General features: G+C 35.6%; 1 protein-coding gene across 1 annotated transcript; it reads right to left on the bottom strand.

The window, feature by feature from the left end:
- Positions 1–6,478: 6,478 nt before the first annotated feature.
- Positions 6,479–8,861, bottom strand: LOC145103815 (C5orf35). Its single transcript, XM_079041071.1, has 4 exons — positions 8,705–8,861; positions 8,046–8,140; positions 7,669–7,949; positions 6,479–7,573 (listed from the first exon to the last, which is right to left on the bottom strand). Exons 1-4 carry the CDS (start codon positions 8,732–8,734, stop codon positions 6,732–6,734), a joined length of 1,248 nt encoding a protein of 415 aa, XP_078897197.1. The 5' UTR covers positions 8,735–8,861; the 3' UTR covers positions 6,479–6,731.
- Between the last annotated feature and the right edge of the window lie 8,228 nt (positions 8,862–17,089).

Consider the following 17,089-nt stretch of genomic DNA (forward strand, 5'->3'; position numbering starts at 1 on the left):
AAATATATCTAAACAGTAAAATAAGAGTGTAAAGTAAAAATGATAAAAACTAAACTAACTGATCGAGTCGCAATCTTCAGGCATTTGTAAATCGCCAGAAAATGTTAGATTCGCCGAAAATTGTCAGAAGTTCATCTATAATGGCTATACAACAGTCTCCGTTGATGTTGGAAGTTAGGAAGCGTATTTATAGGCAACATGTAGATCCAAATAATGATTATGATGTGTTAAATGGTGGTGTTTTCGGAAAAACACATTCGCAAAAAATAAAAAAGATTCACCAGACTGACTTTTAATGAAGTAGGTTGTTGTTTTGGGAATTTCGACCCAAAAGCACGATAGTGTAACTCACAACACGATCGTGTAACATTTACAAACATCAAAAAATTGATTTTCGGCATCGGAAAAACCTCGGATTCAAAACACGGTTGTGTTTTGGCTTGGGGTAGTTGTGTAATGTAGCTTAGATAATTGACACACTTCGCATTTGAAGGAACTAGGATCTTTATTAATTAATTTAGGAAACAGTTTCTCCAAATAATGAAAGTTTGGGTGACCTAATCTATTATGTCATAACATAACTTTATTTTGACTAGAAGAATTAAAATAAAATGAAGATGAAACATTAAAAGACGATGAAAATAAGGCTTGAAGTTTCCTCGAATCCTCAACTTCAAAGTGGTAGAGTTTGCCATGGACTCTTTAGCATTGCCAATCATCTTCCCTGAATTCAAGGCCTAAAAAACACATATAAATGGAGTTAATATTGTGATGCAATTAAGATCTTTCATAAGCTTTATGGGGGCAAGCAAATTATAGTTAAGACTAGGAACATATAACACGAATCGTAATTATATATTTTTTGATATGAAAATCGTATCGATGCCAACAACTTTGCATCTTCTCATGTTTCTACTCAGACAGTTCTTCCATTAGACACTGGTTGAAGATTAGTGAACGTGCTCTAATATCTTGTCATATGATCAGTGGCCCCACATTCGACTACTCATGGTTTTACTCCAAGTGAACTAGTTTTAAAAGCAGGGGATAAACCACCTTGCTGTTCAACCATGGTTGTCCCTTTGTCTTCACAGGTTGTACTTTGCAAGACTTTTCGAATAGCATCTAATTGTTCATTGGTAAATGGTTCTTGATGATCACTTGTTGCAATATTACTCCTTAAATTAGGTTTCTAACCAGCAAATTTATTGTGGATTTGATAGCAAGTTTCTTTAGTGTGATTGATTCGTTTGTAAGGATCGCATCAAGGTCAACTAATAGTCTTCTTTTGGAAAGATCCAAATCCAAATCTTGTTGAGAGGTTTGGGTTGAATTGAGATTGAGTTACAAGAGTTGATCCTTCTTCTATCAGATTTATGTTAGTGTCAAGCATTACCCTTCTGTAGATTTCTGTGACAACCCGGAAACTTCAATCTTGTACACTTAGTCAATTCAATCAATATTCAACTTGTTTTGTTGATTTCTGGTGCTATTTAAGGGTTCATTTAAGTGTTCTAAGCTTGTATATAACCAAGGTTGAGCTTAGGAATGAGTCAGAGTGTTGAATAGTGAGAAAATCGGGCCATACACACCTCTTGGAGGAGTGTACGGCCGTACACATGGGTGTGCGGCTGCACACCCACTCCCTTGGCAGCACACTCACTTTTGGGCAGCACCCTTACCCCTATATAAAAGGTAGCCCCCTTCCTTTCATTCCTTTAGCACCTTGGCAGCACACAACATCATTTCCTCTCAAGTTTCTTCAACTTTGAACCTTCCAAAGCTTCAAGAACGTGAGTACTTCTTCCTCTAGCTTACAATCCATGAAAGACCACTCTATCCAAGCTCCATGTGTGCAAAAACGACATGTTCTTCGTGTTTGGAAGTGAGTGTGGCCGCACACCCCTAAAACACCCTCCAAAGTGAGAGTTTAACTTCCATATTCGATGTAGATGTGCCCCTAGCCTTGTTACACCTTGGAATGGACTTTTGGGCATCATTTTGAGGAGTGTACGACCGCACACACCTGTGTACGGCCGCACACACCCTTGTGTGGCAGCACACTCCAAGTGTGCGACCACACACTCTTGTGTGGGACCACACACTCACTCTAGGACCATAAACCCACTTCTAGGACCCTTATCTTGCACTACAATTGAGTATTGACCTAGAACACTTCGTGGATGTGAGTGTGGACCTTGAGAACACTTCGAAGACACCTCATTTCATGAGTGTACGACCGCACACCCATTGGGCCGCACACTCATGGCCGCACACACACTCTAGGTGGCCATACACCCCCTACACTCAATCCTACGAGGTCCTATCACTTGGTGCAAATAGTTTCAAGTCCCTAGAGTGGTTTTCCATCACTTATAGTGGTGAAATACCTTCATTTGACTCGTATATGTGTCATTACATGTTATTAGGATCGAATCGTGTTCAAGGCTTCACTTGAACACCCGACTCTTCGTATCGATCCTTCAATCAAACCACTTACCCGAGGTGAGTTCATACCCCTACTTTCTCCGTGTTTTTAATGTTTTCAGGGGGAGGATACAAGCTGAACATAAATGCTTTCAAACCTCATTCAATTCTCATACTTTAACCCCTTTTGTACTGTGTTGAGCATAAGGGTCATTTTTCATTGCATAGTTTTCCGGATTCGCTATTCACTACGTTATACATGCAAACTATAATCAGTATAGTTTGGGATTTTCTAAATATAACAAGTACATGAATTTTCACTACTAAACATATGCACTAAGACAGAAATGGTTTACAGTTTACATCACTACGTTATCACTATAAATATCACTATACGCGGTATACATACGGATTTTCACTATGGTAGAACGCTACTACACTACATGTAAACTAGATTGTACGATACTGTGAGGCACTACTTCAATACTGTACCCTTAGGTGTACAGGGATAAATCCTATCATAGTATAACCAGAGTCTCCTTGAGGGAGAGCGTGAGATTTGTGAATAGATCTATTCGGGACTGACAATCCCACACCCGAACTGCTAGCTACAGTTAGGCAGGCATGCCTGGGGTGACAAATGTCATTTAACTCGACGCCTGAAGAACGTTGGAAAGGTCTCTAGTCATATCAAGTATGGTTATACGACTCACATTATGCATAAATCACCTTTAGTTTACAACCTGACACTCTTCAATGGTTTTATTTATACTAAATAGAACTAAAATACACTATGTAAACTGGCTAAAGCCAGGGTTTTCAAACAGAACTGATTATGAAATGGTTTTACATACAAAATACTTATACTTCATGATTAGCTTTAGCTAGTCACATGGGGTAATATTTTCGCATATCACTACAGTTTTCAGTAACGGACATTCATGGTTTTATACGGAGTCAATAACACTACATCTTCATTAAAGAAAATATCGGATTTTCTTGAAAATATACAAACATTTCTGCTAACTCATCAACAAGTTTTCATTACAAACTACTGCTTATGAACTCACCAGCTTTATGCTGATATTTTCAAACTGCTTGTATTCTCAGGAAATCAGTAGACAGGTACCTGCTGGGTTTTTGAGGAGTTCGAGCAATAAGTGTTTATTGTCTATATTCATACAAACTATATGATGTAATCCAAACAAGTTTCTGACAATTTCCAAATTGATGTAAACATTTTTATTTAAGTATTCAATGTAATGGTTGCGTTGCTATGATTGTTATTATACATTGGTTGTGATGCTATACATGACGTCCTCCACCCCAAAACGTTTCCGCCATTCTGGTTTTGGGGTGTGACAATTTCTTCCCTATGTACCTTAGAAAATACTTATCGAAGAGTAGGCAAGGTCTTTTTGCCCAAAATTCTTCCTCACACTTCATCGAGGTCTTGATTCAGTCTAAGGAGAAACTTGTAAATCATATCTGTCTCCGGTATATGTTTTTATTGTTTCCCATTTGCATAACAACTCCAAGCCAGGATATCAAGGACATCAAGTTGTTTCCAATAGCAATTAAGAGTTGTGAAGTAGCTTGTCACAGTTAGCTTGCCAAATTCGATTAAGGCTGAGGTATTATCCTGGTTTGAGAATGTATCACGAGCTGCTTCCTATATTTTTGTTGTCGTCTTGTAAAACATAAATTATTCACCGGTTTTTGGTGTCATCATGTTTAACAGCCACACAATCACCATGTTGTTTTCTGCTTTCCATTTGTTAAAGGTTGGGATTTTCTCTTCAGGTTGAACAAAGTCACCAGACAAAAATACTCTTCTTTACCTTTTCCTCATATGAAATTTGAAACAGAGTGTGCCCATAACCATTTAGTTTGTAGCCGGTGGAAAGAATAATGTACTAAATATTAGGGTTTGTTGAAGGTTGACTTTCAGCAGTTGACCCTATGGTTGTGTTTGCGTCGCTGACAAAGCGGTAGGGATTTCTCCAAATCTTATTCCAACCATAGTTTCGATGAGGGAATAAGGATCACAAGGAAAATATTTATTGAATTGTGCAGAACCGAATATGCTCTGATACCATCTGAGTTTTGGTATTAGCACAGAACAAAGAAAGTAGGAGAAAGGGTTATTATTATTATTTTTGCTAATACGCTTCAAAAGAAAACAGGAAAAAAAATAAAAAACCAGAGGCAAGGTCGGCTAACTTGTAATTATATGCAAACTGCATCTCCTTTAAAATAGCTGATAAGAACAAATTTAAATATTATGATAGAAATCTTCATCGTTTAAAATAAATTCATAATCTTCGTTTTCAATTTTACCTTTTTGATCTCTCCATAAAATCTCCAGTAATTTTTGTGGCTGTTATACTTTTAAAACCCACCTCAATGATGAATGATTGAATGTTTGGAGTCCGTGTTGTTGTTGTTCTAACGTGAATGTTTTGAAAGTTGGTAAAAATTGAAGCCTTTGGAGATAATTTGGCAAGTGACCAAATTAATAGGTTGATATCGACCTTATGTCTTGATATTTTCCATTTTTTTAGATTGTATTATATGCATTTGAAATTGTTTCTCTAAAATAGAAAATGATAATTTTTCTCATTCGACACATTCATCTAACAACCTTACTTAAGTATTCAGTCTCTTAGCGATTTAACATTAAATCATTCAATTGTTACAAAACACTCCTTAGTAGAGGATCTAGATACAATATTTTGCTTCTTACTTTACCAACAAATTAATGAACTTCTTTCAAATTCTCGTTGTCTAAGATATCACAATCAACCAATGACCAATTACAAAGATTATAAAAAAGGAATTTGGGTAATAGTTATATAGTATTGTTAATGAACAAATGAATAAATTTATAAATAAGTACTAAAAAAATTATATTCTTAGGAAAAATCTAAAATAAAAAACATAGCACAATAATTTTTTGACGAGATTATTGACTTTCGAGAAAGGGAGTAGCGTTTTACCATTGACAAACATGATAATCTTTAATTTAGAACTTTATAAGTGTTTGTAAAAAGATCTACTCTAATAAATGAAAGTTTTTTTTTGTCACATGTCACACTCTCATTTAATTTGCTAAATGTCATTTGTGGTTATTTTGAATTAATTTCTTTTCCACATGTCATTTTATGAGTTTTTATATTTTAATAATATTTACATAATACCTTAATGTAATAATTACAATAAATACACTAATAAATGAATATCAGTTTATCAATGGACGTACCTTATTATTTCAAAATTCTCAAATTAAAACTCATTAGTTTATTTTCTTTATTTATTTAAATTTAAAAGAAAATTCAGTTTTAATAATTTATTATTTTTCTTATTTTCTTATAAATTCAAAGTTTTTAAATATTTAAATCTTTATATTTAATTTTGTTTCAATTAACTCATGTAATACATAAGTCTTACACCTAATATAGAATTAAAAATGAATTAAGTCGGAAGTAAATCATATCTTTTTGTCTTGGAGTATAGCTATTTTTGGTTTCTTAGTTTTTGCAACTAAAAATAAATTATTTTATTTTCGAAAATGGACAAAAACATTATAAAAACCTTAAATAATAACAAATTTTGCAAGGAGAATCTTTTTAGTACCAAAGTTATACTATTTGTAAGATAAAATCCCTAAGTATTTATCGAGTGATACCATTGAGAATTTTTTTCATAAATAAAAATACACCAGAGTTGATCTTTGTTAGCTATGGTCGTCAACCCTATGATAGAAGTTAAACCGACATCATGTACCTCTATAAATAGTAACACAACGAACTATTATAATATAAAGGTGCAAAATTCAAACTAACCATTTTCAGATTATATTGTGAAACAATGTGAATAAATTGATATTCAACACAAAATAACAACATGAGATTTAAACAAGAGATTTCCAGCTATTTCAGTAACATTTATTAGGATTAAACACAACAAAAAAACATTTTTTTTTGTTTGTTATAACATCCAACTTTCATTATACCTACCACAACATTTTCAAAGTATGACATCTTCAACATTGTAAAACAAGCTTCACCCACTTTAGTAAATGTTTTGAACTGTGATTTAAAAAAAAAGGAAACTAATGTTTGTATTTCAAAATAGAAAACACTTTCCTTCACGTATTTCTAAACCTGAGACCTGACTTATGGATTCTCACCTCCTTACTGCTGATAAGAACACAGTGCAAGTATTTGCTTTTGGATTCTAAATAAAAGCCTCAAAATTATTAAAAAAATTGCAAATAGTGAGTCAACTAAGCTAAGGTAAGCTTAGCTCCATCTTCTTCGGTCCTCTTCTTCATCCACAGGGGAATACCACGAAGGCCGCCTCTTGGAATTACTCAATCTATAATTCAAATAAATCTCTTCATTACAAAGTGGCCGCATGGCAACAAGTGCAAGACTTTTCATAATCGGCCCTTCCATTTCACCATTATTGTCAGAAACCCCCCCGGACTTGAACCAAAAACTCCCAAACCTTTTCATCTTCACTCCCTCTCCCTCTTTACCCCCAAAACTTACATTCGGTATATAAACTCTCATACCCTTTTCACTCAAAGGAAAATCATAAGGACAAACCATCACATTAGGCTCCACACCCTTTGCAGGATGGTTTGCAAAATGACCTAAAGCTAATGGATTCCTTCTCTCTAACACCTCATCACCATTAAACCCTAACTTTGACCCTTCTAAAGGTTTACTCAACATCTTCCACACCCGGTCTGACCCTGACCCTGACACTGACCCTGATTCTGATTCTAAACTAGGGTTTGACTGATAAACCCTAGATTGACCCCATGGTTCTCGGGTTTCACCACCTTGACCCCATGGTTGACCATTGATGATTGTCCCATCGTATCTAGTGATGAGATAAGGGTTTTGTGCATTGATTCTTGGGTATCCAGGGATATAACGGTAAAAAGCCGGAGAGTAGATCACACCTGGGTAGAGTGCTATTACAGAGCCAACATCTGCTTCACCATCTATGAATAAACCTCTTCCAGCTTGTTCATGAGGGATTTGAGATGGTTTTAGCTCAAGGGTGTATCCTGTAACATCTTTTAACTTTTGGGATACCTCTGTGAATGTCAACTGTTTTGTCTCGGGTACATCTGTGCTGAAAATTTCATCATTAATAAGATTCTACTAAAGAAAGGAATTATATTATATGGTTTTAAAGTTAAAGACTTGAATAATAAAAACTAACCAAGAAGATTGATGTTTGTTGGAGTATTTCTACCAATTGCAAGACTAAGGCCACTAGGACGAGGGGTAGTGGGGTTTTGTTGGGATGATGATTTAAGTGATGGATCATGAGAGTTGAAGTCAGGAAGGAGGATTTCGTCCATTGATGTACAGAAGTTTGTGATTTGAGAATGGATGTTTTCTTGGACTTGTCTTTCTTGATCTGCTAGCTCAGCTTTACTTGCCATGTTGATTATCTCCTCTATATCTGCATCTTCAGCATCTTTCCCCACACGATTGTAGCTGTAATGGTAAAGTCAGTAATCATGTATCATATACAATATATGAACAAAAACTAAGTAGAAATATAAGTAAAACCATGGTCGAAGGTTAGTTTACCTGGTACAGAGAAAGAGACGATTTATGTCTGCTTCAAATTGAAGGCGTCTTGGATCTTTTGCAAATGTTGGACTTTTTGCCAGTGTTGCCACAAACTAGAAATAGAAGAGAGCATAAACTGAAGTCTGTAAGGCATGTAGCATATGCTATTTTGATTCTTATTAGTTATTACTTCCTTCAAATGTAAAATTCCTAGTCAAACAACTATGTTTGCACCATATTGATATGAGTTCATTTACCCTTTCTCTACAGGTTCAGAATTCATACAATAGTTTGAGGTCCAAAGTAACCATCATCATCAAGGTTTAGGTATTTTCTCAGTATCGATAGAGTAGTTAATATAGCACATTTTCAATATTTTGCAAACATACTACTCCGATCGCAATCCAACCAGAACCCCAATTTATCAAAATCTCAAAGCGGAAGGTGTAGCAAATGTAAGCGGAATTTCATGAATACAGTATAATGTAAGCTTACAAGTACCACATAGCAACAGTTTTTAGGGAAGAAATCCGAAAACATATAGGGAAATTGACGATTCTAACTGAGAAAACCTAAATGCCCAGAACTGACGGTTGCAGCAACGTGGTTGAGGGATTGATAATCGAATGTGAAATTGTTCGTCAGCGTATGCATAATGAATTATAGATATTGAGTACCTGTTGAAATTTCTGAAAGAGAGACGCCATGAAGTAGGAGAGTAGAGGTGGTGGTCCTCAAGTCGATTTGGTCTCTCTCAGTTTCGGCTTCCAAATTGACGTAGTTGCTTTGAGAAGAGAAAAGGAAAGGAAAGATGAGGGGTCTAGAAGTACAATTAGAAAGCTGTGGAAGATCAAAATGTAATGGATTCCTAAATCTAATGGCATAAAAAATGGAGAAAAATTACAAATTTACTTAATTCTTTCGATGGTTTTGCAATTTTCAGCCAAAAATTAATAAAATGTCAATTTTAACGATCAAATCACCCCTCCCACTTGAGATTTCATCAGGTCGGCTGCCATTTCAACCCACTAGTTTGTATATATATTTGTATATATAAAAAGCTAAATTCCCATATGGTATAGAGCTGTATGCGATTTCCTTTAAGATTTCTTTTGATTTTACCTATGATTTTGTGTTTTAAAAAAATTAGATAAAATTATGTGATTAGTCTATGTAGTTTATCAAAATAGACACAATCATAACAACTATGGAAACACCTACTCGGTTGGTCTATGTGGTTTAAAAAATTTGACCGGTTGGTCCTTTTGGCAAACGTCGCCCGCTTGAAGTCGTTTTTTTTTTTAATTTTTTTGTTTTATTATTATTTTTTTTGAAACGGCAACTAACTAATCTACTCCTAAATAACCACCTATGTCTCCACCGAGACTTGAACCCCTGACCTCTCATATGAGATGGTCACTCCATACCGCTAGGCCATTGACCATTTGGTCCGCTTGAAGTCGTTAGTCGCCCTAGTTGGCCTCCCATGGCCTACGTAACTTGTCACATCACCCTAGCATATCAAACTAATTAACAAGTGCCCAAATATAGTCCACTTAGTCCTTATTGGTTTCCTATAATTGACTTTATTTTCCTTTTTCCAACTTTTAAAGGTTTTTTTTATTTTTATTTTGAAGTTTTTTTTTTGGCTTATAAGTGGTTTTTGTTTGTATTTTTTCTACTTATATGTAACGAGCCAAAAATCAAGGGTAAAAATTTCATTTTTAATATAGTCAAAACATAGATATCATTTATTCCAAACATCCAAAACGTCATTAATTAAAACATTTATCAGAGTTCATCCCAAAATCATTCAATGCGGAAAACATAGGTGTGTGCACTGCGATCAATCCGAACCCTTCTTTTTCAAATCGATGATACCTGAAACCAATACATAAAACTGTGAGCTCGAAGCTTAATGAGTTCCCCAGAGCATACCCCACATACAATCCACATAACACATATCATATTAGCTATAAAAGCTACATATATCACATAAGTCATGCATATATAATCATATAAGGAAGCCATGGAAATCCTCCAAGGTCTTACATCGGGTGCCACTGGAACCCCCACGTGGTCTTAGCTCACTGCCATGCGAACCCCCGCATGGTCTTAACTAGGAAAGTCATGGGAACCCCCACATGGTCTTATATCCAACCGCCCCGGGAACCCCCCGGGGTCTTCCATACCAATATCATATCAACATAACACATAATTAATTACCAGTACACATATACAAACCCTATAAGCCATATATACAACATATAAAGGTGTCATGGAAACCCTCCATGGTCTTACACCGTATGCCATGGGAACCCCCACATGGTCTTATATCCAACTGCCTTGGGAACCCCCCGAGGTCTTCCATGCAAGCAACACAGAGTCAACTAGCACACCGCATATCACAGAAATATCTAGCATGCCACATGTCACATAATAGCTAGCATACCACATAACACATATAACTAATTGCCATGGGAACCCCCACATGGTCTTAGTCTATTGCCTCGGGAACCCCCCGAGGTCTTCCATGCAAATGTCATACTAACATAACACATAATCAGCTAGCATATCACATATCATAAAATGGGCCGACCTTGGTCCTTTAGACCCATTGGTATGGTGAAGAGACTCACTTGACACTGCTGAAGTCCCGCGAATAAAATTCTCATTGCTGGTTGACAGATTCCCGAACTGTCAACATCAAAATGACACCCAATTAATAATTGGGTTCCAGTGCATAACCATAAATCTACACTTGGGGTAAATGGATCATTTTACCCCTAACCTAGCTTGGTTCAAAAACCAAGGCCCAAACTCACACTCTCAAGGCCCAAAAGCCCAATAATCAACCAAGGCCCAACATATGACCTAATTTTCGAAATTGGGCCCAAAACTCTACATGGACTTATTTTAAGGCCCATCCAATTATTCTAGCCCCAACAATTGGCATTCTGATGGCCCAATATCTAATAATCCTCAAGGCCCAATTATGGCCCAATTTTCCAAATTGGGTCCAAGCCAATCTAATGGGTGTTATCCTGAAGCCCAATAATTTCCCTTAGTCCATGAATATGTTCCCAATTGGCCCACAAAGGCCCACGACAGCTTAGTCCAATAAATGGCCCAACAAGCATCCAAACTCAATTAGGGTTTTTCACATAAAATGACGATTAGGGTTAAGTGTTCCTACTTAACCCATTAAGGACTTAATTTATTAAGGACTTAATCCATTAAGTCCAAACATACAATGAAATCGGGCTTGAGTCATAACTTCACTCCAATGGTCCAAAATGCGGGTCCCGACAGGTCCAAACCAATAATTCCAAAATTAGGGTTTTCCAAACTGTGACATCCTCAATTTCACGGCCAGAAAAGACCGATTTCGTTTATGCTTTTTAAAATAAAATAAGAGTAATCATTTGATTAAAAGTGTTGCGGAATTTGTTCCCAAAACCAAACATGATAAAAATTTATCAAAACCTTTCTTTAAGAAATATATAATTTCCTTTTATATCAAAACCTCGGGATGTCATGTTTCGATACAGATCAAATGCATAAACAAGACATTATAAGCCTTACACAGTTATTTACAACTACTGGCCTATGATCCAAAATCACTCATCGTCATCCGACTATGCTCAGGGTCCACTACCTGTAACATAAAAAGCTGAGTGGGTCAGGCTTGGGAGCCTGGTGAGCATATAGGGTTTTCAACCCACAATAATAATAAACTTATTAAGTTCACCAATCAACAATAACCCTGATTACCCATTTCCCGTTATCCTCACTTTACGTCCCTAAACACTTAACACAAGGGACCTAGCCTAAAGAATATCATCGGGATGGACACTGCTGCTAAGGGGTTTCCTCAGCCATACATGTCCTAAAGGCAACCCTGTGGGGGATGGAGTACAGCGAAAGTCTGTGGTCGTCATCCAAACTCCGTTGGATGACTGAATCTCAAATCACGTCGAAACGTCTCATCACTTTAATTTATCACACACCAACTATCTACCCATGTTCTACCCAACATATTTGTAGATAAAAATATATATACAGTTTAAAACGTGTATAAAATATCTGTTGGATTAATGTCTAAGTCCATAACTATAATTGGTAAGACTTGACCCGACCCGACATGGTCCATTTGGGTTGCATGGCATCATGCATTTGGATAGACTATAATGAGAGAAATAACACTTAAGGTTGGTTAATATATTATAAGTTCTAATATATTAATAAGGTTATTTAATTAGTATTGATCAAGAATTAATTTGGAATTAATTAAGTGATCAAAAGGAGACTAATTAAATATATGTGTTGATTGTGTAAATCATTCATTCTTATATATGCGGGCTTGTGATCCAAGATTCCTTATGTTGGACTAAGTCCATGGGGTGACCCATGGATACTCCATGGAGGTTAAAATCCATGGAGCATAAGTAATGGGTAAAGTTATGAGTTACATGGTGTAACCCTAATAGCCACCATATAAAAGAATCCCATGGCTCAAGAAATCGTGCACTAGTGTGTGTGTGAGGGCTAGACGATTTCAAGGAGTGTTCAAGTTTCTCTCAAGTTATTCCAAGTGTATTTGGTGTTGTGTGAACCATTTGAGGTGTCACACTTGGGGCACTAGGCACTCAAGCTTCATGAAGACATTCTACATCAAAGAGGTATGTATTCTATCTTGTTATATTTATTATTTTGTATGCTAGATTAGGATAATACCTTGGATGTTCATAATTGTATGTATAATAGAGAAAACATAGATCCAAGGTATTTAGGGTTGCATGTACACTTAGGAGTGTTAGTATGCTCATAACCCAACAGTGGTATCAGAGCCTAGGCTTGTTTTCTTGTTATACTTGCAAAAGTAGCTGAAAAATCGAGTTGGATGCATATAATCGATTGTTTTGGCTGGAATTGGACTAGGAACATTACCCTAAGATATTTTTGGACTTGTAAACTTGTTTTTGATGTGGTAATGTTCATGCTAATCCAATTTCTAAGATAATTGTCATAATTTCAAGATTTGTATTAGTTTGTATGTTCATGCTAATTTCTTGAAGATTGATGATTTGAATTATCTTGTTCTTATGAGGTTCTTAGATTAATAGAAAAGTTGTGTGAAATAGTTGTTTTCAATCCATTTTAATCTAAGAGTTGATTCCAAAGTGTGTTTTTGTAACTTGTCCTCAAGTTATATGAAAAGTCACATTTAAGAATCATAAAACTCATAAAAGTTGGAAAAGGTTACAAAAATGAAGAGTCTTGTCCTCATTAAATGGTTTTATGACTCCATAACTTGTCCTCAAGTTATGGAGGTTCAAGAGTCACTTCATTAAATGATAAAATGTGTAACCTTAATTAGTTCCATAAGTTACAAAAATAAAGAAAAGTTACATTCTTTTATTAGTTTAAAGTCTTCCATAACTTGTCCTCAAGTTATGGAACTTGAAGAGTTTTTTTTTTAATTAAAACTACTTTAAACACATAAGTTATGGAATTAATTAGTTTTGAATATTTTCAAAACTTGCCCTCAAGTTTTGGAATTTGTAAAGTTTTCCCCATGAATACTTTAATTCCAAGTTAGCCCTTAGAATTTTAAAAGTTAAAATTCAACCCTTATACTTTATAGTATTATAAGTTAATAATAAATATATGTATAAGAGCAAGTCAGTCTTACCGTTAGTAGGCCTCATTCATGAAGCCGGTCTATAAGGGGGGTATAAGGTTACTGCCTATAAAATGGCAGTTTAATGGGTGTCCACTCTCACCCACCGCTTCCTTGACTGATGGAGGGTCGTTAGCCGAACGGGTAGGACAAGGACTATAATTCTCCCTTCATTAAAAGTATTAATGATAAATACTAAGTAACTAAACACTTATAAATTCCCAATCTTAGTTACTTAGGAAAATGTGAATAAGGTGCTAATCCATGAAATTACACTTTGCACTTTGTTTAAGCTGTTAGTGGAGCATGTGTGGTTAACCGGCACACTAACCTGGACTTAACAAGGTAGGCAAAGGGTAACTTAATGTTTATCATAGTATCGTTGGAGCGTGTGTGGTTAACCGGCACATCGATTTGGGGGTAAATATTAAGGGTACCAAGTATATTTGCATGGTTACTTCACACCTTGTTTTGTGATCCTCGGCATCCCAGTCACAAAACCTGAAGGGCACACTCGAGATTGAAACATGTCATTGAAAAGTTCAATGAATCTCAAAAGATCTAGGAGTTTCAAATCCAATTAAAAACCTAATTACATTATTTCGTTTTTCATGGTGGAAATTGGTAAATCGTCATTTACCTACCTTCAACTATTTTATAACTCGGATTACGACATCCCTCTTCCAGTTATAAATAGGTTGTTGGATCCTAGCCTTAATATTTCATATTGGGTGTTATATTAAGGACTTTAGATCAACTATCTTGAATATCTCCCAAAAGATGTCTAGTTCAGACATCTATGATCTTCCCAAATCTCTTGGAACTTTACTTCCTCCACCTCCTCCAATTATTCTCCCTAACCCACAAGTTCAAGGTCACTCAAGCCCTAATGGCAAGCAAGGTCTATGTGTGATCACATCTTAGAGATGAAGTCACATATTGACAAGCTGGGAGAGTTGGGTATCAAAGTCTTGAGAAAGTTGGATGTTCAATCACTTTCTAAGTCACATAGTGAGTTCCTTTGGGACTACTATGAAACATACTATGACATGAACCTTAATGATCATATCTATTTGCTTGGTGCTGCTGAATCAGCAATGATCTGGAACGATAGTAAAGCAAATTTGATTAGAAGATCAACTTCCCAAAAACTTTATGGACAGTGACAATGGTGACACTAGAAATCCAGAAAAAGCATTCTCTTCCCAATGGAAAGGGATTGGCCATAGTCAACCCGGTTGACCAAATGGTAAAGAGAAAGTCTAAGTCTGAGATAGTCCCATTACCAAAGGGTCCATATGTTTATTTTGCCAAAGGAATGGGCGTTGATTGCAAAGCTGCCAAATTTACCTAAGGATGTTAAAGTCAATAAGTTTGACTCTACATCAGGTAGAGCCCATTATCTAACTCTGTTAAGTTCTATTCTGAGATCCTCATTACATGATGTGACTGGGTCACATGTTGATGTTTTAAGAATCAAAGAATAGAGAGAAAGCTTAAAGGAAGTATATGCTGATTCTGATCGCGTAGGTGGATTTTGATCGCATCAGAATTTTGAAGTTGTTACTTAGGAGTTATGATATATTGCTTAGGAATAGATAACAACAAGTTTTTCCGTATGCATTTGCACTATAAGGATAAGTTTTTTTCCGCAAAGTTTTGAAATAAAATAAAAGTTTTTAATTTTATATTTATTTTAAATATCCTTACAAGTGGCATTTGTGAAAAATGGTTGTTTATATGATTCCATTGATAGCAATATTTGAAAAAAAAATGGACTTGATTCTTTCGTTTGTGGTAGTGTCATAATTTACCAAATAAGGAAAGATTCTCATTCCCAAGGCTTTAGTTGGATAGAAACTTGGAATCATGCAAGTTGAATAGTATGATGAATGAGAACTTTCAAGCATTGGAAAATTAAGACTTGTTCACATGGATGTGTGAGTCAAGTTAAGGACTAAAGGGATCGAGTACACATTCTTGTGCACTGGTCAAGTCCACCACAAAGCTCGTTAAGACTATTCGTCATGATTTACTAAATTTTAGTAAATATGGTTATACTTACAAGTTTAAGTATAATTCTGAAACATTGGAAAAGTCTCAATGTATGGCAGAACGAATGGGAATAATCAAATTAGGCAGAAAGATAAAAGTTTCTCAAATCTGAAAAGATGGGAGAGTACTTTAGTATCATGTTTATGATCATCTTAATGATTAAGATACCATATCACAATTGGTCCTCTAAAGTCATCTTAGTGCATTCTTATGACTAAGAAGAGGAGTCATGAATTGTTGAAATGGTTAAATCAAAAAGATGAGTCATACTTCGTTCCAAAACAATTCTTAGAGTCATACTCCAAGATTGTAACTTGAGTGACATATCTTAAAGAGGGTTTGTTAACACTAGTCAAATGTAAGAGTAAAAGGTTATCTACTCTTGTACATTTGAAATTGGTAAGTTGTGATGTTTTGGATAAAACAGAGACCAACTTAGGCCAATTGTGTAAAGTGTTAGTCTTGATAAAGAATCCACACTATCTCTTGAATATTTGACAAGGGAGTCTTATATGTCAAGAGGACAGTGGGAGTCTTAAAGCTCTTGAAAGTTTCAAGACTTAATCAAGAATAAAACCTAAAGTCCTTCACTAGCACACGACTTGAGGTTTATAACCTATCGTGTTGAAATTTTTGTGCCTATTCAAGTTGGCTTTGCATAGGAGTTCTGAGAGTTCTCAATTGGTTGCACAACTACTTGGAAGCAATGGCAGGCACCTGAGCTGCCAGGTGGCAAGAAGTTAAGATTGCATAAGTTCAGTCCATATGAGTTTGGATTTGTCATTATCCTTGTCTTGTGACTATGGTTTTGACGATTCACATGGATAAGAACACATACACCATAAAATCTAAGGGTCATAAGGTTTCTCTCCGATTCATGAAAATGATGGTGAGGAAACACTTCCACCAAGTAGATTTGAAGCAGATGGCAAAAGGTCTAAACAATTGAGACTATGATTACGACATCCCTTTTCATAGTTCTGAAATTGTTTAGACACACATGCATGATATCTATGGAAAGGTGTATGATTTTGATAAAGTTTTATCAAAGCATCTCGTATCAGAAATCTGAACTTTGGTAAGGAAGTCAATAAAGTATTGATTTCTAGAAGTCCAACTGATTTCTGAGTACATGTCAAAGCTAGTGGGAGCATACGTGTTATGCTAATAATCATCATGTTAGTGGGAGCATGATAATTATTGTTAGTGTTGCAAGTTAGCAATGTTAATTATAGAAAACAAAAGTTTCAATTCGTGAGGCTGCAGGGATTGAAAAAGTTGTTTTGCTATAATTAAGGGAGAGGATATACTTCAGTTCAGTTCT

This window comes from Lactuca virosa, chromosome 4 (genome assembly GCF_052849685.1).
Source record: "Lactuca virosa cultivar CGN04683 chromosome 4, Lactuca_virosa_CGN04683_v6, whole genome shotgun sequence".
NCBI lineage: Eukaryota > Viridiplantae > Streptophyta > Magnoliopsida > Asterales > Asteraceae > Lactuca > Lactuca virosa.

Excerpts from the sequence above, each read along its gene's own strand:
- LOC145103815 (XM_079041071.1), bottom strand. The coding sequence starts at position 8,734 with ATGGCGTCTCTCTTTCAGAAATTTCAACAG. Across the intron at positions 7,950-8,045 it reads CGTCTCTTTCTCTGTACCAG|CTACAATCGTGTGGGGAAAG; the intron begins GTAAACTAACCT and ends TTACCATTACAG. Across the intron at positions 7,574-7,668 it reads AACAAACATCAATCTTCTTG|ATGTACCCGAGACAAAACAG; the intron begins GTTAGTTTTTAT and ends TTTTCAGCACAG.